The 26,200-nt window shown below is 53.5% G+C and overlaps 1 protein-coding gene across 1 annotated transcript in view; it reads right to left on the bottom strand.

Moving 5' to 3' along the window:
• Nucleotides 1-4,796: 4,796 nt before the first annotated feature.
• The window catches only part of RUVBL1 (RuvB like AAA ATPase 1), a 39,507-nt gene continuing 18,103 nt past the window's right edge, over nt 4,797-26,200 (bottom strand). Inside the window, exons 4-11 of the mRNA XM_049766531.1 lie at nt 18,975-19,126; nt 16,559-16,648; nt 15,598-15,747; nt 13,969-14,032; nt 12,045-12,243; nt 9,051-9,153; nt 6,084-6,175; nt 4,797-5,185 (exon numbers count right to left, since the gene is read on the bottom strand). Of these exons, the coding sequence (XP_049622488.1) occupies nt 5,026-5,185; nt 6,084-6,175; nt 9,051-9,153; nt 12,045-12,243; nt 13,969-14,032; nt 15,598-15,747; nt 16,559-16,648; nt 18,975-19,126 (1,010 nt within the window). The 3' untranslated portion in view covers nt 4,797-5,025. The remainder of the gene's footprint in view (nt 5,186-6,083; nt 6,176-9,050; nt 9,154-12,044; nt 12,244-13,968; nt 14,033-15,597; nt 15,748-16,558; nt 16,649-18,974; nt 19,127-26,200) is intronic.

Below are 26,200 nucleotides of genomic sequence, written 5' to 3' on the forward strand. Positions count from 1 at the left end.
CGGAGCGGTAAGGTGCCTGCCTTGCTGGCACTAACCTAGGACGGACCAAGGTTCGATCTCTCAGCATCCCACATGGTCCCCCAAGCCAGGAGCGATTTCTGAGCGCATAACCAGAAGTAACCCCTGAGCATTACCAGGTGTGGTTCAAAAAACAAAACAAATAAACAAAAAAGGTGGTTACTAGGTAATAGATGGAAGATAGATGGATAAATAGTGGGTAAAAAAAATAGTGGGTAAAGGGAGTGTTGCCTTTAGGTGAGAGATCTATGGGTTTTCCTGCATCTCGTGATTGAAAGTCTCCTGGATGCAGAGAAGCATGCAGTGCATATATGCCAGCCCATCCCTGAGCACGGGACAGTCCTCTCTGAGAGGGGAGTGGAAGATCGGGGTGGATTCCCTGGAACCCCAGCCACTCACCTGTCTCTTGCAGGAAGCAACCCAGCTGGTCCTTCCCCATGAGGGGAAGAGGACACTGGGTCACACACTCCTTCCTCCTGGCCAGCCCTGCCTCCCAAGCATGAAACCTGCCGGGCAGCACCTGGGCACCTCTGTCCCAGTCGGGGTAGGCGCTGTGCATGTCTGGGCAGGCAGAGGTGCTGTAGGGCTATACCACGGGGTGGGGGTGGGAAGCTTGCAACTTGCCCCTGAAGCCTCAGCATCCCAGAGTCCCCACTCTTATTTTCTTCAACCCACTCAGGCTCACCTCCAACCCGTTCACCTGCCAGGCTCCACCACCTCAGTGGCCAGAGACACCAGTCTCTGTCTGCCCTGCCGGGTCCACCTCCTCTGGTAAGGCCCCGGGACTGCCCCTTAGCATCTATCAGTCTGGGTGGCCCCGGTATGGGGGCCAAGTTACCATGGGTACCAGCGCTGACAGCTCCCAGAGCTAACGCACTGCATTAGTGAGTCTGGTTGGATCCTCCAGCAGAGTCCAGGGTTTTGCAGCCAGGCCCTTGGCCCAGAGGTGCAGAGGGAGTATGGCTAGGAGATGGGGAATAGCTGAGACAGGCCTGATGTGAATTCTGGGGACTGTGGCAGCTGCTAAAACAGGGGTCTCAAACTCGCGGCCCTTCGCGCGGGCCATTTGCGGCCCTCCGTTCAGGGTATGCAAATGTTTAATGCGATTTTTTTCTTACTAATGCGATTTTTTATTGCGAATATTCGGTAAGCGAAATCCCTTATGCGGTCCTGCCTCACCCCGACTTTGCCTCCTGCGGCCCCCAGGTAAATTGAGTTTGAGACCCCTGTGCCAAAGGATTTGCAAGGGGCCTGGCCTGACCAGGACGACCGGTGGGCCCAGTCCTGCTGCAACGAGCTGGACTGGGACCTGAGTCCCTCGGTGTGGGCCTGGACACCCCAGCACCGCTCCCTTGCACCGGTCCACGTCCCACCCTGTCGTGCCTGTCGCTGGGCTCCGGCTCCAGCCCTCCCTGCCACGGCCCGAGGCCCATTAATCACAAGGCGCTGACGGCGCTGGGGCGGCCTGATGGGGAACCGGGACAGCGGGGACAGCGGGTGACGGAGCGGGCAATCGGCGGGCGCCCATCGGCCCATCTTATCGCACCGGCCCAGCCTTCGCCCGCCGCTCGCCGCCCATTGATCGCGCCGGGCCGGGGCCGGGGGTCAGCGCGGGCCGGGCCGGCCTGACAGCCGCATCCATCGCCGCCCAGACGCGCGCTGATGGCGGCACGAGCCACCGGGCCTGGCCATTAATCACCGCCCGTGACGGCGGGGCGACAGGGCCAGGCGGCCGACAGCCAGCCCCGCTCCCTCCAGCTCACTCCCCTGGCTCCCTGCTACCTGGACACCCTGCCTAGGAGGAAAAGAGGGAGTGGCCCCTTCTAGAAAAAGGCAGACTGAGCCCATATTTGTGGATGCAAGGGACTGGATGGCCTGACAGGTGTGGCCAGGCCCAGAGCATGGGCAGAGATTTCTACCTCTGGAGTATATTGAGCTGGGCCTGTCCTCTGCAAGTTTGAACCTGGGGATCAGTGGGTTGGGTGTTGTCCCATACCCTCCTCCTGCACCAGTGCTTTGGCTCTGCTCTAACTCATACTACATCGTGGACAGGTCCAGCCTGTGCCATATAGAACCTCTGGGCCTGGGGCCAGAGATAGCATGGAGGTAAGGCATTGGCCTTGCATACAGAAGGACGGTGGTTCGAATCCCAGCATCTCATATGGTTCCCTGTGCTTGCAGGAGAATTTCTGAGCACAGCCAGGAGTAAACCCTGAGCGATGCTGGGTGTGACCCAAAAACAAAAACAAACAAAAAAGAACCTCTTGGCCTGTTTCTGGGTGCTGGGTAGTAAACGCTGAGCTCTCTCCCTCAAAGAGGTTCAGATCCTGGGAACCCTCTCAGCTGAGGTTTAGCAGCTCCAGCTCAGGCCACAGTCACCCCATTCCCTACCCATTTCCCTACTCCCACGGGCTCTGGATGGGCTGTTGTCCCATCCATGAAGCCAAGGCCCAGGAACTAGCCCAATGGTATCAAGAACCAAATGCTATCTGGCCATACTCCTGTTACTGTTAGCTCAGAAGTCTCTCCAGGGCTTCTCTGACCTGTCTTTAACTAGGAAAAGTTGGTGCCATCACTGCTTTTCTGGCAGTATCTCTTGACACTGGGGTCTGAAGCACGGAGGTCCCAAGGAGTGACCCCCACTGTGCAACAACATTCTTGGGGAGTCACAGATTTTGAGGCCATATCAGTAATGCTCAGGGTTTACTCCTGGCTCTGCATTTAGGGATCACTTCTAAGTGCTTGAGAAACATTTGGAGAAGAAACGAGATTAGCTATGTGCAAAGCAAGTGCCCAGCTGGCTGTATTCTGTCGCCCCTCCTTATTTTTATTTATTTTAAGCTGAGAGGTGTGGCACGTGAAAAGGGAGCTGAGGAAATAGGGATGGGGGCTCGGCTGTCTTCAACAGCTTTCCCACTCCCCAAAGCCATTTCCAAGGCCATTAGCACAGGGACTGGAAGCTAGGATTTATGTGCAAACACATCTTCTCCTCAGTTACCCTATTGACTGGCTGGGGGACACCCCCCAAGCCTAGACCCAGAGCCCAGAGGACCCAACACTTCCTCTGACCAGCCCCCACCATGCCTCACTTTAATATTACAACAATTTTTCACCCCAGAGCTGAAACAGTGCAAAAAATGGGGCTGCTGTAATTGTTGTTAGATTGCGTGTCAGCCTGATAAGATGTAACAAATATTTTCCTCCCTACCGGGATCCGCTTCCCTCTTGGTAATGGATGGAGAAACTTCTCATAGCCTTCGAGGGATCGGTCGTAAAAACTTCGCCTGGAAGATTAATGCAATAATCACAGGCCCTACTGAAAAAATATAAAACAAATAGAACAACAACAACAAAAGAGGAAAATTAAAATAAAACCCTCCTACCTATCCAGAGCCATGTCCTTCACTTGGGAGGAAAGGGAGAAGTGGTCATGAGGCATGTGAGAAACAGGGACAGGACTGCATGCGTGTGTTATGTGTATGTCAGAGCATGTGCTCATCGCTACCCCTCCCGTGGGACTGCTCTGCCCAGTAGGGTCCCCCAAAGCTGAAAGGCCTCGGAGCTGCAAAGGGCTTCTTCCCTGTTCTTGGACGCTGAGCAGATTCAGGCAGAAGAGTTTCCCTAAGCTGGAGGCCTTCCTCACATCCTGCTGGTCAGTCTTCCTTTTTTTCAGAGTGTGAGTCGATGTGGTCAGGAAGTCCTGAACTCGAGTCTGTGGGTAGAGTAGTGCACAGACATTGTGGTGGGGAGCTCAGGGGTCATCCTGGCAGTATCAGGGGTGAAGGGTGCATATAGTGCAGGGAGATCGACTCAGGGTTCCCCACATGTACACATCCCTGAGCCACGGGGACTAATCTCGAAAGCTAAGTACCTGCCACTTGGCACCAGCAGGTCCATTTCCAAATGCTGGTTCTGTGGGATTCTGGCTGAGCACGAGCTGCAGCCTAAGGACCACTATTGCTTCTGGCTGGGATTGGGAAGCCAGAGCAGGCCCACATCAGAGTGCTCAGTCCCAACTCCAGGAGGCATCCATCTCTCTGCACCTGTCCCCCAGCACAGCAGACTGGGGTCTCTTAGTGCCATCCTCTCAGTCCCCCTGCCTCCAGCATCCCCTGAGACTAGTTCACCTTCCTGGACTTCACTGTCAACTTGGTTGCCTGAAATCCCTCTCCTGACCAAGAACCAAAGCCAGGCAAAGCCAAAAGCAAGATGTTATGAAGTCTCCGGAACACTCCCTTCTCCGCTTCCTCCGGGGGCTTTGAGTCTCACCAACGAACTGAAATATGTGGTCAGTATTGGGAACATGTTGAAAAGATACAGGAACTCTTTGAACACTGAACCCACATAAGCCCCAAGTTAGGGAGGCAGGGGTGTGGGTGTAAGCTTCCCTCAGGTCCCGGAAGCTCTGGGGGGGCCAATGCCTCAAAAAGAAATGCTGACACGTCTGGGCCACAGCCACTGCCAACAGGGACATAGCAGTGACCAAGCAATGACCGAGCAAGCCCCTCCCACCACACACAGGGCAAGAGACTGCTGTGGCCGAGAAGCCCAGGGGGTTGGGAGACAAACTGGAATGGGGTGTCCTGGGTGGGATCCCCAGACTGAAAGGACAAGGAGTCACACACAGGGGACGACGCAGACAGTCTGTTCACTCTCCAGGCAGGCTCCTTCAACAATGGGGACAAATAAGGAGGCAGGTGGGCGCGGTATGTGCGAACTCTCTGTTCTAGCCTCACAATAACGCTGTAAATCAAAACCTGTTCAAAAATAGCACACAGTTTGTTTTTCATCTCCAGGGGGAGATGTCATGAAAATAACCTGGGAGAATTTATTAGAAAGCGCAGCAGGTGAGGCAAGGTTTCTTCAAAGCAACCCGAGGAGAAACGATGGTCACTGCTGAGGAACCGTCTGGGCCCAGCCCTGCTTGCCCTGTGCTGGCTCCTGCCAGTTGCTGCCCCGGTCAGGGCTTCTAAGGGCCGCCAGTCTCTCCGGCATGGGGCCGGCCGCTCACTTCATGTACTTGTCCTGCTGGTCGGCCAAGATTTTGGCCGAGGACTTAGCATCGTAGAAGAGCTCGCTGATCTCCTCCACATGTTCCTTCTCGATGCTGTCCTTCCCGTTGATCTTGGCAAGAAGGTTGGCTGGGGTGAGCAGCTGCACCGAGTACCTGGAAAGCCAGGGCAGGAGTGAAGGGGGCAGAGCAGAGAGCACTTTTCCCCAGGGAGCACCCTTCAGCAAAGAGCATCCACCCCAGAAAGACCCTTCATCAAAAATCATCCTTTCCCAGAGAGCAAAAACATCCTCCTCCTACGAGCACCTTCCCCAAAACACAACCATCCCCAGGGAGCACAGTTCTGCAAATCAGCAGCCAGAGCATAACCAATGGGTGAGGCCTGTCCCTCCTTAGCTATCTGCTCAGAGTTCTGAAGCCACAATTCTATCCATGGGTGTGAGAAGGCCTTTTCCCCACATCCGCCCCAGACCTGACTCTCCCTGAACACAGGCTTAGATGAAAGCCAGGTGGGCAATGCTGTGATGACGCAGGAGGGGATCCCCATGGTGGCAGGATGGAAGGACCACAGCCCCCCAAGAGCCTAGGCCTGACCCAGGTTTGGTGCCTTTTCAGCCACTCCCATGCGCTCTAGATTCTGAAGTTGTTTCTTTTACTTTTGGACCAAACCTGAGCTGTGCTCAGGGCTTATTCCTGGCTGTGTGCTTGGAGATCACTTTTGGTGGGCAATGGGGACCACGTGGGATACAAGGCAAACAGCCCCCACCAACAGCGCATGATTTTACTTCAGTGTCTCAGGAGAGGAAATAGGAAATAGGAAAGAACCAGGTTTGAAAGTCAGGACACTGACAGGACATCTTCAGACAATTGGGGATAGTCAGGAGGGACTCTCTGCACCCCACTGCCATCTTCACCCTCTGCCCGTAGCCCAGCTCCACAGCCTCCTCAGCCCAGGGCTGTCTCACGTTTGGAGCAAACTCTGCATGGTGGGTGCCCTGCCCAAGAAGAGGAGCAGCGCCCACACCCCACCAACCTCAGTGGCTGCCTGTCTCACCTCAGCGTGGTCTTGGTGCCGATCTCACCCAGGTGGTTCAGCGCCTCCTCGCTGATGTTGATCCCCTCTGTTTGGGCTCGGATTTTGATGATCTTTCGGAGGAAAAAAACATGATCCACGGGGTCAGTGAACTCTGGCACCCCACTCATAAACAACTGTCTGTGGAATAGTACCCCAATACTCACAAGCACAGAAGTGGCTCACATCTGGGCCAGGGGTACCATGCACCCCAAGATGCAATTATTGCCTCCCGACCCTTCCTCAATACCCTAATACCACACTTCCTCTTGGCACCTTCCTGGGCCTGGCCCTCCCCTCTCTGGTGTGGGCATTGAATGCCTTTGAGGGGGCTGACAAATCCGACGGCTCAATCAATCAGAAAGTTACTTCTCACGATGCCCAGCCCCGGGGGTGATCTCATCAGTCAGGGGAGATGCCGCAGCCCCTGTTGCACCCGGCAGATCCGGGAGGCTGGAGGGTGGCCGGTTGGTGGCGGGGACGCGGCAGCTGGTGGCACCGGATCCCGCAGGCGCGCCAGCCTGAGTGATAAGGGGCAGCAGGATAATGATGTTGGGTGTTGTGGAGCCGAGATAACTCGAGGACTTGGAGCCTCATATAATACAGGAATTTTTCACTTTGGCAGCTTCGTAAACAAGATATCAAGAAGCCCTTGTTTAAATTAAAGCCATAAAAACACACCCAAGGTAGAGACACGGCAAGTGGGAGACAGAAGCCAGTGACAGCCTCGGAAGGGACAGAGGGCAGGTTTCAGGGAGGGGACCCCGCCCATGGGCCTTCCAGCTGTTGGGAACAGTTACTTGGGTGAGTGGGGAGACCTATTCTGTCCATAGGGCACCAGAGAAGTAGAGTCCTGCAAAGGGGAGCCCGGACCATCTTTCCAGCAAGTTCCCAATTTCCAAATGCCAAATGCTAGCATTTTTCATGGATGCTCTGCTGGCTAGTCATACGCAGCTACCCAGCCAGGGGCCCAGCACTGGATGCTGCTGAGCCGGAAGTGGGGTAAGAGGAAGAGGAGTCCTGCCATCAGTTCCTTCTACATAAATCCTGGACCAAGAGGTCAGAGCCAACAGGTGGGACTCCAGCTGGGAATTCATGGCGGGAACCTGTGGGAGGTACAGAATCTCAGTAGTGAGGCCCTGACAGAGGCAGAGGGAGCACTGCAGTGCGGCTTTGCTTGGGACCTGTCAGAGATGCTCGGCTCCATCTGTCCCACAGGGAAGAGCAATCCCAGAGCTGTGGCTGCAGACCGCCCAGGAAGGAACTGTCCATAAATTAGAACTTTAGTCACAGTGAAAGTAAAGGGACAGTCTGGGAAGGACTGGGAAGAATTGGAATTCCACAGACAGGCTGACATTCAGGTAACCAACTCACAAACCTGCCCCCAGCATCCCAGAAACATTAAGGGGACAAACAGTTGTTTGTCTGTGAGGATTGAGGGGTAGAGGTTGCTCTCTACCCTGCTGGCAGCTCCTGTGCCCAAGGCCAAGCACAGAACATTCTAGAAGAGCACAGGGAAGCTAATTGACTTAGAGACCCAAGTGTGCAGTAACCCTAAGACTTCCAGGTGTCTCCCAGCCCTCCCCTGGGTACTAAGAGCAGCTGTATAGACAGACCCACATGGCTACAAGCTGTGGAGGTGACAGCAACAGTGACACAGTGGAAGTATGGCAGCCCCAGACAACTGCAGCTCTCCCTCACATCCTCACTAGGCTCCAAATGAGGGAGCAGATGGTCCCTTGAACAGAGAAGTCTGAGGTCCCGGGAGGGACAAACTCAAGTCTCCTTCACCTGTTTCACCTCACAGCCTTTATGGAACAAGAGACCATTATTGGTGACAAGGCCCCACCAATTCTCTACCTCCCAAGTCATGCTCTGGGCCACCATGAAGGACTGTCGATGGGGTCATGAACAAGACTTGGATCCATACATTACAAGTGCTCCTGGGAGCCACTTAGGAAGAAACACCAGAACTGGTTGGTGGTCCAGCGCAAGCAAGAGTGACTCTGAGGACCCCAAAGAGGCCAATCCACCTCAGGGAGACACTAGGGAGCTGATTCTACAGCTGGGAAGTCTTGGCCAGGGAGAACCAATGGCTCCAGGACAGGCCAGCCCAGAACACATGCCCTCTGGACCTGGGCACACAAGTGGCCTCAACACTCAGGACAATGACAGCTTTCTCTGGGGACAGAAGGGGGCAAAGCATAGGACTGAGGAAATAGAGCACATGGCTGCAGTGAAACCTCTCATCCCTAGCACTGCAAGGTGCCCAGCATGTGCTTGCAGCATGGCAACTCCCCAAAACCATCAGTATAGCCTTCGTCCACTCGAATAACTTCAGTTGCAACAAGCAAGAGCCCGGAAAGGGAGGAGTAACTCCCAGCACAGCTCCCACATATCCAGCAAGAGCCAAGTGGCATCATGGTGCCCTGTGCCACCTCATCTATTCAGTCCTCTGCATCTCCATGCCAGAGCTCATTTTAGCTAAGGGCATTCTGAGCATGCCTGCAGACAGGGCACCAAGCCATCTCCTAACCTTGTAAGGTCCCCTGTCCTCATCACTGTGCCTCCATGGCCTTAGGAACAATCTTCAATGTCCTCAAAAAACAACCCAGTGGCCCAGGCCTGAAGGGTGGTATCCGTGTTTATGAGACCCACCACTAGCTGGGGGGCCAGGGACCTATCTTTGCCCTGTGGAGGACATCCAGAGGTCATCAGAATCCAGGGAGACAACTGTTTACTAATGGCTACCCCTTGTTCCTCCTTTCTAGACACTTATGAAAGGGGAAGAGCAAGAGAAAGACTAGTCAAGCCCCAGAGCTGTAGTGGCTCTGGAGAATCAGGTCCAGGGTCTGAGGCCTGTCTGTGGCAGGAAGGGAGGGGGGCCATGTCCCCTGCAGGGACCCTCTCTGCTGGAGCAAACGGGGTGGACAAAACATGCAGGCTGACCTGCTTCATCTCCTGTGGCGTGTACAGCATGGTCCGGATGATCATCACTCGGTCCAGGAGGTCCAGGGGGATGCCATGAGGAGAGGTGATATCCTCGGTGCCCCTGCAAAGGCCACAGTACTCACATGGTCAGCTTTTCCAAGCCTTGGAGCCGGACACAGGCAGGCCGCTGGGGGTACCCATGCTAAGGGCCAGAATCACACAGACTAATGCAAACAGACTAATGCCTCGCTACTGGAGCATGTAGCAAAACCATAGGAAACAGGGAGAGACAAGGGTCTACCTCCAGTTGTGTTCACAAACCCTCTTTAGGTGGCAGCGGCTCTAGGCCAGGGAGCACAGGCCGCCCTTTGTCTGACCTCAGGTTCCATCCCAGGCTCTGTCAGGAGACATCCCTGGCATGCCCCTCCCTCTCCAGCTCCCAACAAGTCTGATCCTTCCAAGCTGTAGGAACACAGGTAATTTCCAATTGCGGCATTGTCCTGGTGTTCTGATAAGCCATTTTAAGCATATGGCCTCACATTTTTTCCTCAGCAACCCTGAATATCTATGTGAATAAATGCTTCATCTTGTCTCCCTGCATTGTAGCCAGTGCCCGGTGTTCAAATTCTTAAATATTTTGTTGCCTTATTGGTCTAACAGGGGTGGGAAGTCTTCCTGTTACCAAGGACCATTTGGTATTCATAAGGCGCCAAGCAGATGCTTCCCCCTACATTCCTTCCATGTCCGCCCTCAAAGATGGTCAGTTCTGCCAAGCCACTAGGCACCCAGCCCCAGAGCCCCAGAGAGTCCTTTGAACCCTGGATGGCAGGAGGCCTTCTTGGGCAGCAGGCACAGTGGTCAGGCCCCATTGCACAAGGGTCTGGCTTCTGCCTCAGGGTCTAGGATCCTCCAGAGATGGGAGCATCTGCCCTTCTGCCCCCCAAGCCAGCAACATCAGATCTGTACAATGCCTGGTCTCCACATGCTGGGCTGGACTGTCTGTGATCAGCATTCATCAATGCAATAGAATCAAGGCAGGTCACTGGCTTTCCTTTGCAATTAACAGAAAGTTTGATTTGAATGAGAACTAAACTGTCTACAAATCAAAACTTCAGTTAAAAAGTAAAACTATAGGGCTGGAGTAGTAGCACAGCAGTAGGGTGTTTGCCTTGCACACAGCTGACCCAGGATGGACACAGGTTTAATATCCAGCATTCCATATGGTCCCCCAAACCTACCAGGAGCAATTTCTGAGTGCAGAGCCAGGAGTAATTCCTGAGTGCCGTTGAGTGTGGTCCAAAAGAAAACAAAAAACCAAAAAACACCCCAAAACATGAGCCACGGTAGGTTTTCATATGGTCACCTGAATCCCATCAGGAGTGACCCCTAAATCTAGTCATTAGTAAGCCTGAACACCACCAGATGTGGCCCCACAATAAACTAGTTTTCCTCTGTGTGTGTGTGTCTGTCTGTCTGTCTGTCTGTCTGTCTGCTCACGTAGCTTCCAGGGGCTAGAGGCCACTCCCAGTAACATGCAACTGGGTGGCTGGACACTAGGGTATGAGGTACCGGGTAAAACCAGGGTAACACCCAGTGATATGGGGGTGAAGTGGGGCTATGCGGCTGGGTTGGAACCAGGTGGGATATGCACAACCCAGCCTGCACCCCTGACCCTGTCCCCAGCCTCTGTGGCTACTATTCTAACAGATATTTCCCTGACAACGAGTTTCCCACTAGGGCTTAGCACCAAAGCCCTTTCTTAAACACAAGCCCATTTTGGTGTCTCCAGGAGATTGACTGAACACCCACCCATTGGCACCTCTCAGCCACCAGCCTGCAAGCAGTGGTAGATTAGCAGCCCTGGAGCAGATTGACTTGATGTGACTAGGTCGGGCCTCACTCGGTGCAACAATTTCAGGCCACTGAGAATTCTCAGCACAGGTTCTGAGAGCAGTGCCGCCTTCTGGACCCCCTTGTTCCTGTCCTGCCAGAAGCTGCTAGGCTCTGGGGGCATCTGCTGCACTGGACTGGACGCCCATGGGCAAGTGGGGAGATGTTCACAAAACATTCCAGTAGAGGGCGCTCTCTGCCCAGGATGAGAATAGATTTACCACTGTTGGAAGGCAGAAACCTACAGGAAACCATGGAGCACTGGGTCCCCAAGATCACTCACACACCTGGTTTCCAGAGGAGCCTGGGGAGCCAGGTCCTCTCATCAGTGGTGGCTGGGCCTGACACTGACACTGACACCTCTCCAAGAGGGCAGCAAACGTCAGAAAAGTGTCAGCATTCCTGGAATTCAGGCCGTTTCCCTGGGAGCCTGAATCATTCAAGCAATGATCCCCCCGGTGGAGCGAGGCAAGCCAGGTTTGCAGCCTGGGCTCCAAACCCAGTTTCTTCTAGCTTGGGCTAAGGGGTCAGGATCTAGAGACACAACTCAGAGGTGCTATAGCTCCCCACAGTCCTGGATTCAGTCCCAGCATCACTACCAAACAAGATCTCTGAGTCCCCTCGGAGTCTCAGCATCCCACTCGGTCCCTCACTGCCCCACTGCAAGTTTACAAGGCTCCTCATCCTAATTTATGTCCCTAACATGGCAGAGGCTAGGCCTGGACACCCAAACAAGGTGTAACAGAAAAGGGAAGTAAACCACCAAGAGTAGGGGTGTGGACACAAAGATGTTGCCAGGGTCAAATGTCTGAGAGGACTTAGAAAAGAAAAGAGGCTCAAGGAAGCTGCCCCTAGCCCAGTGATTGGCCACCCTTGTCTAGGCAGGCTTAAGGATTGGGGAGAGGCACCAGTACAGGGCAGACACACATCCCAAAATGAGGGATGGGAACAGCAGTACCAGCAAAGCCCGGCCCAAGTAAGCCACCTTCCCGTAGCACCCTCAGTATCTCTACCCTGGGGAAGCCCTATGCAGCCACGGGGTTCCTCAAGCAGAAATGCTCCCTGGTCACGGTCCTCCTGCCTCCCCTCCCTCCCTCCCGCTCCAGCCCAGACAGGCCCTACCTGATGACGCAGTTGCCTCGGTTGGACGCAAAGATGACAATGGGCGCAATAGAAGACTCCAGGGCCCGGTGCAGGTAGGTGAAACACTCGATGTCCAGCATGTGGACCTCGTCAACAAAGAGCACCCCCGGGACCAGCTCAGCAACACCCTGGTCGATGTACTTGTTCACCACCTTGTTAATCTCCCCTCGAAGTTTATCTAGAAGGCAGAGTCAGGGAATGAGGATTCTCGCCTTTTCTTTCCTCCCACACCACGGGGCACCTTTACCCTAAGCCCAGGGTGGGAGCAAGTCTGAGTCCTAGCCCAAGACCAGGCTGGCTCTGTCCCCCGTTACTTGTCCGCAGCACCCAAACTTGTGCTTCGTGAAGTCTGTAAGCCTGTCACCCCACCAAAGCAGCTCTTTCCTGATCCCTCAGAGCCTGGAGCTGGGGAGCCTGGCTGAGAGAAGTTTTCATATGCAAATGCCGGTTCTGTACTATGGAAAATGACCCACTCCTCTGGGCAAAAGGACAAAGCTCAGGTTAATTAACTTTCAGTCAAGTGCCTGGGCCCAAGAGGATGCTGCAGGGGCATGTAGAACCCACTCTGGAAGGAGTCACGCGGAATGAAAGGGTCTGAGGAGAGACCTTGTCTCAGCGCCCCAAGAAGGACCGTATCACTGGTCTCATTTTTCAGTGCCTTCCCCCAGGCTCACAACAGGAGGGCAGATGCAGGAGGTAGGGCTGAGACCAGCACAACCGTCACATGGCACCAGCAGAGAAGCTGCTGCAGGGACAGAGAGGGGCCTCAGAGCCCAACCTGCTCCCTTAAATGTGAACCTTCTCTTTCTTTCTTTCCCTTCACATTTTTTTTCCTTTTTTTTTTTTTTTTTTTTTGGCTTTTTGGGTCACACCGGGCAGTGCTCAGGGTTTACTCCTAGCTCTGCACTCAGAAGTCGCTCTTGGCAGGCACGGCGGACCATGTGGGATACCAGGATTCGAACCATCATCTGTCCTGGATCGGCTGCGTGCAAGGCAAACTCCCTACCACTGTGCTATCTCTCCGGCTCCTCCCTTCACATTTCTCTAAGTTTCAATAAAAAAGTAGAGGAAAGAAAGGAGAAAGGAAAGAAAGAAGGAATGAAGGAAGAAAGGAGGAGGGAAGGAATAAAAGAAGGGAGGGAAGGCCGGGCGGTGGCGCAAGAGGTAAGGTGCCTGCCTTGCCTGCGCTAGCCTTGGACGGACCACAGTTCGATCCCCCGGCGTCCCATATGGTCCCCCAAGCCAGGAGCAACTTCTGAGCGCATAGCCAGGAGTAACCCCTGAGCATTACCGGGTGTGGCCCAAAAACCAAAAAAAAAAAAAAAAAAAAAAAAAAAAAGAAGGGAGGGAGGGAGGGAGGAAAGGAATGAAGGAAGAAGGAATAAAGGAATGAACAAAGGAAGAAGCAAAGAAGGAAGGGAGGGAGGGAGGGAGTCAGTCTGAAGGGTAGTTAGGAAAAGATGGCTCTTCTTTCAGGAAGCGAAGCAGGGACAGTACAAGGTCTTCAGGGATCAGTCACACTCCTGGGAAGCGTCACACTCAGGGAACTGTCCGGGAGACCACACCGTGCCTAGAGGCAAGGGCACAGCATTGAGGCTGCCAGCCCGCTGTGCTCTCTGGGCTGAGTGAACCCACAGAGCAACAGCAACAGTGCACGGGAGTGGAGTGCTGCAAAAGGACCAAGAGACTGCTGGCCCCATCAAGAGAGCAGAGCAGGGGCCTCAAAAGAGGTCAACAGGGTGCACGTTTAGTCGAGGCCCAAGAGCACCTGCAAGCTCCCGGTGTCCATACATAGGCAAAGCCTTGTCTGGCCCAACCCAGCCCCGAGCGGAGTCCTCTGTGAGGAAGAGTGCAGATCACACCAGCCAGCGTTTTCAACTCCAGGCCCTTGCGTCCCTCTCACCTGTGATCTCTGTCTTCTTGGGCTTCATTAGCTGACCCATCATGGACAGGATGTCTTGTCCGCCCTGTAGAAGACAAGTTATAGGCATTAGCCCTGATTTCTACTGCAGCTTTTCTGAAAAGCCCCACCCCACCAGGCGGCTCTGGTCAGAGCTGACAAATAGCCACCGGAAGGCAAGAGGTGCTGAGGCTGATGAGGCTGGAGAGGATCCAAGCCCCGTCAGGGAGAGTTTAAGTCAGGGAACCTGCCTCAGGCCCCCTCTCCAGCCAGGCCTTCCCCCCACCACCTTCAGTGAGCTGACCAGGCTCCATTTCTGTATGGTACAGATACCTGCCAAAGCAGGGAGTGGGGGGTGTCTCTCGCCTGTGAAGCTTCTGGTCAACCATGAAGGTCCAAACTCTCCACAGGTGGGAAGACAGCTCAGACGGCTGAGCGTAGGCTTTGCAGGCAGGAGGTCCAGGTTCTTCCATCAATAGCACGTGATCTCCCAGCAATGTCAGAGCACTGAGCTAGGAGTATATCAGACCCCCCTGCTCCCCAGGGGAAGCCCCAAAACCAAAGCAATAATGATCAAATTCAGGCCAAACTCTCTTCCTGGGGTATCTGCCTGGCCATTAATCTCATGGTGTGCTAGGTTCCCCTAGGGACAAGACTGTCAAAGCAAGCGCCAAACCCCGTGAAACTTGTGTCTCATGGTGTCAACTCTGCTACATAGACACAAGAACCAGTGGTCACCTGCCTACCCAGAGATCAAGAACTCCTCTCTGGAGAACCGTTCATTAACACACAGCAGCGAAGGTAGAGAATTCTTCCTGAGTTCTTAGCTCTCATAGTCCACACAACCTGCCAGAAGAACTAGAATGTCCCCCAAGACAGAAACTGTCAGAAAGCCTTGCATCACAAGAAATGGCTGAAATGGCTCAGGGCACAGCTTCTTTTGTGTGAGGACAGTTCTGAAGCCCTGGCTCTCGCCTGGACATTCTCTGAGCCAAAGGTTGGCAGGCATCACCTCAGGGACCTGTTGGTCCAGCATTCTCCAGCTTCTCTAGACCCGGGTTCCTGACACAACAGCCAATCACCAGCCGTGTGTTGGCGCAAGTCTGCCCTCCCCAAGGTCCCAGAGAAAGCCAACTGGAAGACCACCAGCGTAAGAGCGTGCTTTGGCTAAGTCCCGAAGTGTGTCTCTCCCCACAGGTGGCCAGCCACTAGCTCACAGCTTCCAGCTCGAGCTAAACTCCGGGGGGCTTTGCTCAGCAGGGGAAAGAGAGCCAAAGCTTTGCCAGGAGTTCTGAAATCCTGCAAAGGGCTCGAGAACACACCCGCCCGCCCTCCTGCCATCAACACCCAGAGGCTGCCATCTGGAGGGGAGCCACGGAGGAAGCTGGCTCACTCTCGGAGGCCAGAGGCTGGGCTGGGCTAAGAAACAATACACATGAAATCATCTGTGACTGGAGCATTTGAATCGGAACAAAGGAGTCCCTCCAAGCTCATGTCAATGTTAATTGCCGAACATCACAGAGAGAAAAGGACCGTCTGCCCCAAGAATCAGCAGCGAGACTCTGACAATTCATTCCTGGAGCAGGCAGCCACACTCGCAGGAGAGATCCCGCCCCGGGAGGGAGGCAGTACCTGGGGCCTCGCGTTGGCCACATCCAAGTCGTGCAAGGTGACATCCTGGATGATTTCTTTCTTCTTGTGCACATCCCCCTTAGGCAAGGGGACGTACTCTTCAGCTTCAAGGTCAAATTCTGTAGCATAGGTGTCACACCTGCCTTGCCTCTGCGGATAGAGAGGGAACCTGAGTGCCTGGCAAGGGAGGGCTCGCCGCCAAGTCCCCCCCATGGCACGGTGTCCGCGAGATAAAGGTCTCAGTTCCCAGCCTGACAGTCTAACCAACAAGCTCTAAATATGCCCCGTGCCCGCTGCCAAGAGAAGGGAGCTATCGGCTCATCACTGGGCTCTGAAAACCCACTGAAAAACCTGATACTTTCCCCCCAAAGAATCTTTTCTCCTCCTCTCTTTCTTTTAACTGTATGCAATTCCCGATAAAGGGCAAATCCAGTAGATTAACTGGAGACGAGAGAGCTGTTCAGACTCTTTTGTAGGTGGGTGATTTATTGTGATATGAAGTATTATGCTCATCCATTAAACAGTGAGGGACCCAGCGCAGGACGCTGGCGATCAGATAGAAAAAGAATGCCAAAGAATGCAGCATTCCTTTCCACCTGCACAGATCTCAGGAAGAAAATACCAAGGAGATAAAAGAAAGATTAAATACGCTTGCCCATTTCCATTGGAAAATGACTACAGTTGTTTTCCCTCCTCACCCCAGACTCCCCATCTCAACAGGTTTGAGTATTTTTCTAACCAACTTGTCTGTGTTCACCACAAGGTTAAAAACAAAGATAAAGAGGGAGCCAACTTTATTCAACAGTGGGGGCCCAATGGGCGACTTTCCCTCTGTGGGCACCAGACACCAGCCCCCCCCCATGCACCCCATACCAACCCAGGGGTATTCTGGGTGCCTGCTAAGAAAGAGCAGCCTCCTCAATGTATCAAACTCCATCTGGCAAACAAATCATGGTCTTACCTTCACGGCGCCGCTGTTGGCCTCGATGTAGATCACATCTCCTGCCTCCACTCGCTCTTTCTGCAAACTTTCAAAAATGCTGGGATCCAGCTTTAAAAAGACAAAAAAAAGCAACCCATGAGAGAGCCACCCGGCTGGCCTGATTTCCAGCATGAACCAAGGCCCAAGTGGGGGGCAGTGTAGTAATCGTGGGATGGGGATGGGGAGGTTAGGTAAGACAGGCTTTGGGGCCAAATGTGCAAGAGACTGACCAGAAACGGGCACATGTGAGGCTCATTCCTTTTCCCTTACTCCAGGGTAATGGGATTCTAGCTGGTCCTGGGGAGGGCCTGCCCTATCCAGAGAACCCTGCTCCTGACTGACAGACACTGCCGGCCCTGCCTCAGCTTCTGTTCTCCTGGATGCTTGGGCAGATGTGGGACCTGAATACTTCTGCTGCAGGATGGAGTTTGGACCAAATGCTCTGAAGCCCAGTTTTTACACCTACATCTGCAATCACAGACTTAGATCATACAGAGAGAAGCTAGACCTGGATCTCAACCTCAGCAGCAGATCTCCAGGCTCATCTGGGTCTTGTGCCTCTATCTCAGAGAGTAGAACTAAAATAAATTAGAAATAAAAGCAAAAAGCAAGGAATGTACCACTGTGGCAGAGCACTTGCCTGTTGGTATGAGGTCCAAAGTTTGATTCCCAGCAGTGCCAAAAGCATGAAAGAGTGAAACAACCTTAGAGAGAGTTGGAATTTAGAGGTACCATATTGCTTATTTTTGCCTTCTACACCGGAAAATATACATTCTTGCCTTCTTGCCTCAAGCACTTTTGTTTTCTTTTTTTTTTTTGGTTTTTGGGTCACACCCAATGGTGCTCAGGGGTTACTCCTGGCTGTCTGCTCAGAAATAGCTCCTGGCAGGCATGGGGGACCATATGGGACACCGGGATTCGAACCAACCACCTTAGGTTATGGATCGACTGCTTGCAAGGCAAACACCGCTGTGCTACCTCTCCAGGTCTGCACTTTTGTTTTCTTATAGTGACAGGGATCAAACCCAGAGCCCTCACATATGTAAGGCACTCACTGTGCCCACTTGTAGTTTTTATAATTTCCTAAATGAGCTAACTGAAAATGTTCTAGGCAGGAAGCAGACCTCAGGACCCTCATTAATACATAATAGAGGAGGCAGAGCAATAGTACTGTGGGCAGGGCCCTACCTGCCTCGCACACAGCTGACTCACAACTGACCTCCAGTATCACGTATGTACCACATATGCACCCCCAAGCCCTGGCAGGAGTGATCACTGAGTGCAGAGCCAGGTAAAAGCCCTCAGCACCTCCAGGTGTGGTCCAAAAACACAACATAATAAAAATATAGAAGAGAGGGGCCGGAGAGACAGCATGGAGGTAAGGCGTTTGGCTTTCATGCAGAAGGTCATCGGTTCGAATCCCGGTATCCCACATGGTCCCCCGAGCCTGCCAAAAGTGATTTCTGAGCATAAAACCAGGATTAACCCCTGAGCACCGCCGAGTGTGACCCAAAAATAAATATATATATATAGAATAGAAGCAATGAAGGAAGCACACCTGCAGGGGGCCCATTGGGAAATAGGAAATAGGAAGTGACACTTCTATCGCCTCCACCAAGCAGTGCCTGAGAAGCCACTGCACAGACTCAGAGAACCATGAAACTGGTGGGAAGCACAACGAACACATACATAAGTGTTCATACATGTGTGTTCATAACACACCTGCACAGGAGACAAGGATGAAAATATCCAAGACACCTGGCACATACCATAAACGAGAGGTAAGAGAATGTTCTTTATAAGTGATTAAGAGCAACAATTAGATTATATACAGAAGAAAGCTCCATTTCACGAACCAGGTTCTTTCAGCAGTGACAGGGCCCTTTTCTAATAGCCCTCACCACAGCCCAAGTCACCGACTTAAATTGATAGCTTCCTGGCCCATGGAGACTGCTTGGAGACACAGCCACTCACAGGGGCCACCTTGCCAGCCAGAGGCAGAGGTAGATAGAATCTGCTTCCACCCTCCACTCCATGAGGCCAGTTCCTCTGGCCCAGGTTCACACACACGCCAGATCACAATGCCTCATGAGACCACAGAAGCCAGTGCACATTTTCAGGCCTGACACACAGGATATGCAGGCAGGCAGGAGTTGAGATGGAGGATGCTGCATGGCTTCTGCTGAACTGCTCTTACCACCTCACAGAAGGAGTCCTGGAGACTTCTCTGTGGGCAGCAGCCCAGATGACACTCAGGCCAGGATCTCTGACATACGCTCATGTGCCAGGATCCAGGCTGACAAAAAGCAGATGTGACTAACCAGACAGTTGTCCCCGGGAGTCCCCTGGCAGTACCGAAGCACACAAGAAGGATGAGGACAAGGGAGGTACTCACTTTCAGCTGTTTGGTTCCTTTGGCTGTTTTGAGTCCTATGATGACATGGCTGATGGTCTTGCCATACCCGCCCATGGGGTTCTCTGTCTCACATGGAGTGAGCTCTGTGACTTCCCCTTCATAAACCTCCTTGGTCTCCTTTATCCGCAGCCCTGGGAGAGATGACAGGGGATCCTGTGAGAAGCAGAAGTCCACCCAACACACACACACACACACACAACTTTCTCTGACTCCTTAACATCTGCATCCACTGAACTTGAGCGTCACAAGAAATGGTACGTCAACCATCCACTCTGAGTCCAAGGGTATCATACTATGAACACAAACTATGACCAATCTGCAAATATCAGACTTTCAAGAAAGCTTAAACATTGATTCATAATTCCACAACTCACCAGCAGCACAGATTATTTCCCAGGCCCACGATGGTCATTTAATGTGAAAGTAAAATGCATACTTGGATTAAAAGGTTTGGGAAAGGGCCCGGAGAGATAGCACAGCGGTGTTTGCCTTGCAAGCAGCCGATCCAGGACCAAAGGTGGTTGGTTCGAATCCTGGTGTCCCATATGGTCCTCCGTGCCTACCAGGAGCTATTTCTGAGCAGACAGCCAGGAGTAACCCCTGAGCATCGCCCTTTGGGAAAGATTTTATTTCGTCGGTTTGGGGGCCATACCTGGCAGGGCTCAGGGAACTATATGAGGTACCTAGTACAAGGCAAGCACACTAACCAAAAGCCTCTTATACCAAACCACTGTAGGTTATAGACTACCTGTGCTTCATTCCTTGTATCTTTGACTCAGGAAAGACAAAATTAAACCAACAGAGTAATTCCTGGGACTGAGAAAAAATACAGTGGAATTTTCAGGTTCAATCCCCAGCACCACATATAGTCTCCTGAGCCCTGCCAAGTGTGAGTAAGATAGGAGGAAGGCCCGGGCACAATTAGATGTGGGCCCAAACTCAAACCAAACCTCACAGAGTAACCTCCTGACAAGTCAGACCTAAGCAATTAGGAAGAAGCAGGTGACAATGAGCTCCCTAAATGTCCTGGGCCTCTGGGGCTCCACATTCAGTACCTCAGAAACAACCCAGCTAATTCATTCTCTGGTTCTTCTTTTCCCAGGCTGCAATTAATTCCCAAAGGAATCCTCTAAAAAAAAACAATCTTCATAAAAACCATACCATCCAGTTTTAAAGTTCAATATTATAAATGAGGGTTTAGAGACAACAGTCAGGGTATTTGCCTTGCATATGGCCAGGTTCAATTCCTGTCACCCATATAGTTCCCCCCCACCCACCCCAAGCACTGGCAGGAATGATCCCTGAGCACAGAGCCATGCTCTCTGCAAAGAACCAAGGCCAAAACCATTCTGCCAAGACCCTGTACCTAAGAACCAAAACCCAGGCCAGGCCAAGTCAAGCTCAGACTTTTCTCTCAGTCCAATTCTACTCAGCAGGTCTCTGTCCTCCTTTCAGAGATTAGTTAGAGAGAGAGGAGGGGACATAGGGAACTCTGGTGCGCTAGAAAGGTCTGGTTCTAGGTGTGTGGGGACACATGGCCTTCTGGAAACCCATGAGGTTACATGAGTTTAAGACCTAATCGCTTTAAAACACAAAAAAATATTTAAAATATATTAAATATTGGGGCTGGAGTGGTGGCGCAAGCGGTAGGGCATTTTCCTTGCACACAGCTGGCCCAGGACGAACCTGGTTTCAATCCCTAGTGTCCCATTTGGCCCAAGCCAGAAGTGATTTCTTTTTTTTTTTTTTTTTTTTTTTTTTTTTTTTTTTTTTTTTTGGTTTTTGGGCCACACCCGGTAACGCTCAGGGGTTACTCCTGGCTATGCGCTCAGAAGTCGCTCCTGGCTTGGGGGACCATATGGGACGCCGGGGGATCGAACCGCGGTCCGTCTCCTAGGCTAGCGCAGGTAAGGCAGGCACCTTACCTCCAGCGCCACCGCCCGGCCCCCAGAAGTGATTTCTGAGCGCATAGCTAGGAGTAACCCCTGAACGTCACCGAGTGTGGACCGAAAACCAAAAAAATAAATAAATCCATACAGGGGCTGGAAAGATAGCACAGCAGTGGACGTTTGCCTTGCACATAGCCGATACAGGACAGTGGTTCGAATCCCAGCATCCCATATGGTTCCCCCATGACTGCAGTGAGTAACCCCTGAATGCCACCAGGTGTGACACAAAACAATTAATTAATTAATTAATCCATATACACGCATACACATGTATGCATGCACATTGACCTTAAAATAAGATTAAAAAGGAAACTGAAAGGTTCCTCTCTAGGAATTGAGTTATTTTAATACAAAGCAATTATAATCATTAGTAAGGGAAGGTTCTAGAACAGGAAGAAAAAAATCAGTATCACTAAATACAGTTTATTTAAAGTTGAATAGGCCAAACTACATGGCACTACAGGACTAGCAAATTTCACATAAAATTGGGTACGAAAAGGCAGAAGTTCTTTTTCTTTGCTTGGCAGACACTTGGGGGCCTCCCCAGGCATCCCCTGACGGCTTGCCTCGGCTGAGGTGAGTGTTTGGGGGCCGGAGTTGCAGATCAGGCTGACTGCTGGACCCCTAGGCCCGGCAGACATTTTGGGACCTCCCCCAGCCTGCATCAACCTGGGAACTTTGACCTGATTCAGCATTAATCTCTTCAAGGCGTGTCTCGCTGGGGCTGTGAGTTTTCTGTTGGAGTTGTGGATTGTGCTGGTTTCTTTGCTTGGCAGACACTTGGGGGCCTCCCCAGGCATCCCCTGACGGCTTGCCTCGGCTGAGGTGAGTGTTTGGGGGCCGGAGTTGCAGATCAGGCTGACTGCTGGACCCCTAGGCCCGGCAGACATTTTGGGACCTCCCCCAGCCTGCATCAACCTGGGAACTTTGACCTGATTCAGCATTAATCTCTTCAAGGCGTGTCTCGCTGGGGCTGTGAGTTTTCTGTTGGAGTTGTGGATTGTGCTGGTTTCTTTGCTTGGCAGACACTTGGGGGCCTCCCCAGGCATCCCCTGACGGCTTGCCTCGGCTGAGGTGAGTGTTTGGGGGCCGGAGTTGCAGATCAGGCTGACTGCTGGACCCCTAGGCCCGGCAGACATTTTGGGACCTCCCCCAGCCTGCATCAACCTGGGAACTTTGACCTGATTCAGCATTAATCTCTTCAAGGCGTGTCTCGCTGGGGCTGTGAGTTTTCTGTTGGAGTTGTGGATTGTGCTGGTTTCTTTGCTTGGCAGACACTTGGGGGCCTCCCCAGGCATCCCCTGACGGCTTGCCTCGGCTGAGGTGAGTGTTTGGGGGCCGGAGTTGCAGATCAGGCTGACTGCTGGACCCCTAGGCCCGGCAGACATTTTGGGACCTCCCCCAGCCTGCATCAACCTGGGAACTTTGACCTGATTCAGCATTAATCTCTTCAAGGCGTGTCTCGCTGGGGCTGTGAGTTTTCTGTTGGAGTTGTGGATTGTGCTGGTTTCTTTGCTTGGCAGACACTTGGGGGCCTCCCCAGGCATCCCCTGACGGCTTGCCTCGGCTGAGGTGAGTGTTTGGGGGCCGGAGTTGCAGATCAGGCTGACTGCTGGACCCCTAGGCCCGGCAGACATTTTGGGACCTCCCCCAGCCTGCATCAACCTGGGAACTTTGACCTGATTCAGCATTAATCTCTTCAAGGCGTGTCTCGCTGGGGCTGTGAGTTTTCTGTTGGAGTTGTGGATTGTGCTGGTTTCTTTGCTTGGCAGACACTTGGGGGCCTCCCCAGGCATCCCCTGACGGCTTGCCTCGGCTGAGGTGAGTGTTTGGGGGCCGGAGTTGCAGATCAGGCTGACTGCTGGACCCCTAGGCCCGGCAGACATTTTGGGACCTCCCCCAGCCTGCATCAACCTGGGAACTTTGACCTGATTCAGCATTAATCTCTTCAAGGCGTGTCTCGCTGGGGCTGTGAGTTTTCTGTTGGAGTTGTGGATTGTGCTGGTTTCTTTGCTTGGCAGACACTTGGGGGCCTCCCCAGGCATCCCCTGACGGCTTGCCTCGGCTGAGGTGAGTGTTTGGGGGCCGGAGTTGCAGATCAGGCTGACTGCTGGACCCCTAGGCCCGGCAGACATTTTGGGACCTCCCCCAGCCTGCATCAACCTGGGAACTTTGACCTGATTCAGCATTAATCTCTTCAAGGCGTGTCTCGCTGGGGCTGTGAGTTTTCTGTTGGAGTTGTGGATTGTGCTGGTTTCTTTGCTTGGCAGACACTTGGGGGCCTCCCCAGGCATCCCCTGACGGCTTGCCTCGGCTGAGGTGAGTGTTTGGGGGCCGGAGTTGCAGATCAGGCTGACTGCTGGACCCCTAGGCCCGGCAGACATTTTGGGACCTCCCCCAGCCTGCATCAACCTGGGAACTTTGACCTGATTCAGCATTAATCTCTTCAAGGCGTGTCTCGCTGGGGCTGTGAGTTTTCTGTTGGAGTTGTGGATTGTGCTGGTTTCTTTGCTTGGCAGACACTTGGGGGCCTCCCCAGGCATCCCCTGACGGCTTGCCTCGGCTGAGGTGAGTGTTTGGGGGCCGGAGTTGCAGATCAGGCTGACTGCTGGACCCCTAGGCCCGGCAGACATTTTGGGACCTCCCCCAGCCTGCATCAACCTGGGAACTTTGACCTGATTCAGCATTAATCTCTTCAAGGCGTGTCTCGCTGGGGCTGTGAGTTTTCTGTTGGAGTTGTGGATTGTGCTGGTTTCTTTGCTTGGCAGACACTTGGGGGCCTCCCCAGGCATCCCCTGACGGCTTGCCTCGGCTGAGGTGAGTGTTTGGGGGCCGGAGTTGCAGATCAGGCTGACTGCTGGACCCCTAGGCCCGGCAGACATTTTGGGACCTCCCCCAGCCTGCATCAACCTGGGAACTTTGACCTGATTCAGCATTAATCTCTTCAAGGCGTGTCTCGCTGGGGCTGTGAGTTTTCTGTTGGAGTTGTGGATTGTGCTGGTTTCTTTGCTTGGCAGACACTTGGGGGCCTCCCCAGGCATCCCCTGACGGCTTGCCTCGGCTGAGGTGAGTGTTTGGGGGCCGGAGTTGCAGATCAGGCTGACTGCTGGACCCCTAGGCCCGGCAGACATTTTGGGACCTCCCCCAGCCTGCATCAACCTGGGAACTTTGACCTGATTCAGCATTAATCTCTTCAAGGCGTGTCTCGCTGGGGCTGTGAGTTTTCTGTTGGAGTTGTGGATTGTGCTGGTTTCTTTGCTTGGCAGACACTTGGGGGCCTCCCCAGGCATCCCCTGACGGCTTGCCTCGGCTGAGGTGAGTGTTTGGGGGCCGGAGTTGCAGATCAGGCTGACTGCTGGACCCCTAGGCCCGGCAGACATTTTGGGACCTCCCCCAGCCTGCATCAACCTGGGAACTTTGACCTGATTCAGCATTAATCTCTTCAAGGCGTGTCTCGCTGGGGCTGTGAGTTTTCTGTTGGAGTTGTGGATTGTGCTGGTTTCTTTGCTTGGCAGACACTTGGGGGCCTCCCCAGGCATCCCCTGACGGCTTGCCTCGGCTGAGGTGAGTGTTTGGGGGCCGGAGTTGCAGATCAGGCTGACTGCTGGACCCCTAGGCCCGGCAGACATTTTGGGACCTCCCCCAGCCTGCATCAACCTGGGAACTTTGACCTGATTCAGCATTAATCTCTTCAAGGCGTGTCTCGCTGGGGCTGTGAGTTTTCTGTTGGAGTTGTGGATTGTGCTGGTTTCTTTGCTTGGCAGACACTTGGGGGCCTCCCCAGGCATCCCCTGACGGCTTGCCTCGGCTGAGGTGAGTGTTTGGGGGCCGGAGTTGCAGATCAGGCTGACTGCTGGACCCCTAGGCCCGGCAGACATTTTGGGACCTCCCCCAGCCTGCATCAACCTGGGAACTTTGACCTGATTCAGCATTAATCTCTTCAAGGCGTGTCTCGCTGGGGCTGTGAGTTTTCTGTTGGAGTTGTGGATTGTGCTGGTTTCTTTGCTTGGCAGACACTTGGGGGCCTCCCCAGGCATCCCCTGACGGCTTGCCTCGGCTGAGGTGAGTGTTTGGGGGCCGGAGTTGCAGATCAGGCTGACTGCTGGACCCCTAGGCCCGGCAGACATTTTGGGACCTCCCCCAGCCTGCATCAACCTGGGAACTTTGACCTGATTCAGCATTAATCTCTTCAAGGCGTGTCTCGCTGGGGCTGTGAGTTTTCTGTTGGAGTTGTGGATTGTGCTGGTTTCTTTGCTTGGCAGACACTTGGGGGCCTCCCCAGGCATCCCCTGACGGCTTGCCTCGGCTGAGGTGAGTGTTTGGGGGCCGGAGTTGCAGATCAGGCTGACTGCTGGACCCCTAGGCCCGGCAGACATTTTGGGACCTCCCCCAGCCTGCATCAACCTGGGAACTTTGACCTGATTCAGCATTAATCTCTTCAAGGCGTGTCTCGCTGGGGCTGTGAGTTTTCTGTTGGAGTTGTGGATTGTGCTGGTTTCTTTGCTTGGCAGACACTTGGGGGCCTCCCCAGGCATCCCCTGACGGCTTGCCTCGGCTGAGGTGAGTGTTTGGGGGCCGGAGTTGCAGATCAGGCTGACTGCTGGACCCCTAGGCCCGGCAGACATTTTGGGACCTCCCCCAGCCTGCATCAACCTGGGAACTTTGACCTGATTCAGCATTAATCTCTTCAAGGCGTGTCTCGCTGGGGCTGTGAGTTTTCTGTTGGAGTTGTGGATTGTGCTGGTTTCTTTGCTTGGCAGACACTTGGGGGCCTCCCCAGGCATCCCCTGACGGCTTGCCTCGGCTGAGGTGAGTGTTTGGGGGCCGGAGTTGCAGATCAGGCTGACTGCTGGACCCCTAGGCCCGGCAGACATTTTGGGACCTCCCCCAGCCTGCATCAACCTGGGAACTTTGACCTGATTCAGCATTAATCTCTTCAAGGCGTGTCTCGCTGGGGCTGTGAGTTTTCTGTTGGAGTTGTGGATTGTGCTGGTTTCTTTGCTTGGCAGACACTTGGGGGCCTCCCCAGGCATCCCCTGACGGCTTGCCTCGGCTGAGGTGAGTGTTTGGGGGCCGGAGCGCGGCCGCTCCGCTGCGCTTCGCGGCCGCGCACTCCACCTCGCCAATGAGTACCACCACAACACGTAGAAAAACCCACAGCGTAAGCGAGACAATGGGGAGACTACGCAGACCAACTTCAACCATAGAGAATGAAGATGGAAACTCTGATGACCCAACAACGACCAACTACCTAAG

Source organism: Suncus etruscus, chromosome 20 (genome assembly GCF_024139225.1).
Source record: "Suncus etruscus isolate mSunEtr1 chromosome 20, mSunEtr1.pri.cur, whole genome shotgun sequence".
NCBI lineage: Eukaryota > Metazoa > Chordata > Mammalia > Eulipotyphla > Soricidae > Suncus > Suncus etruscus.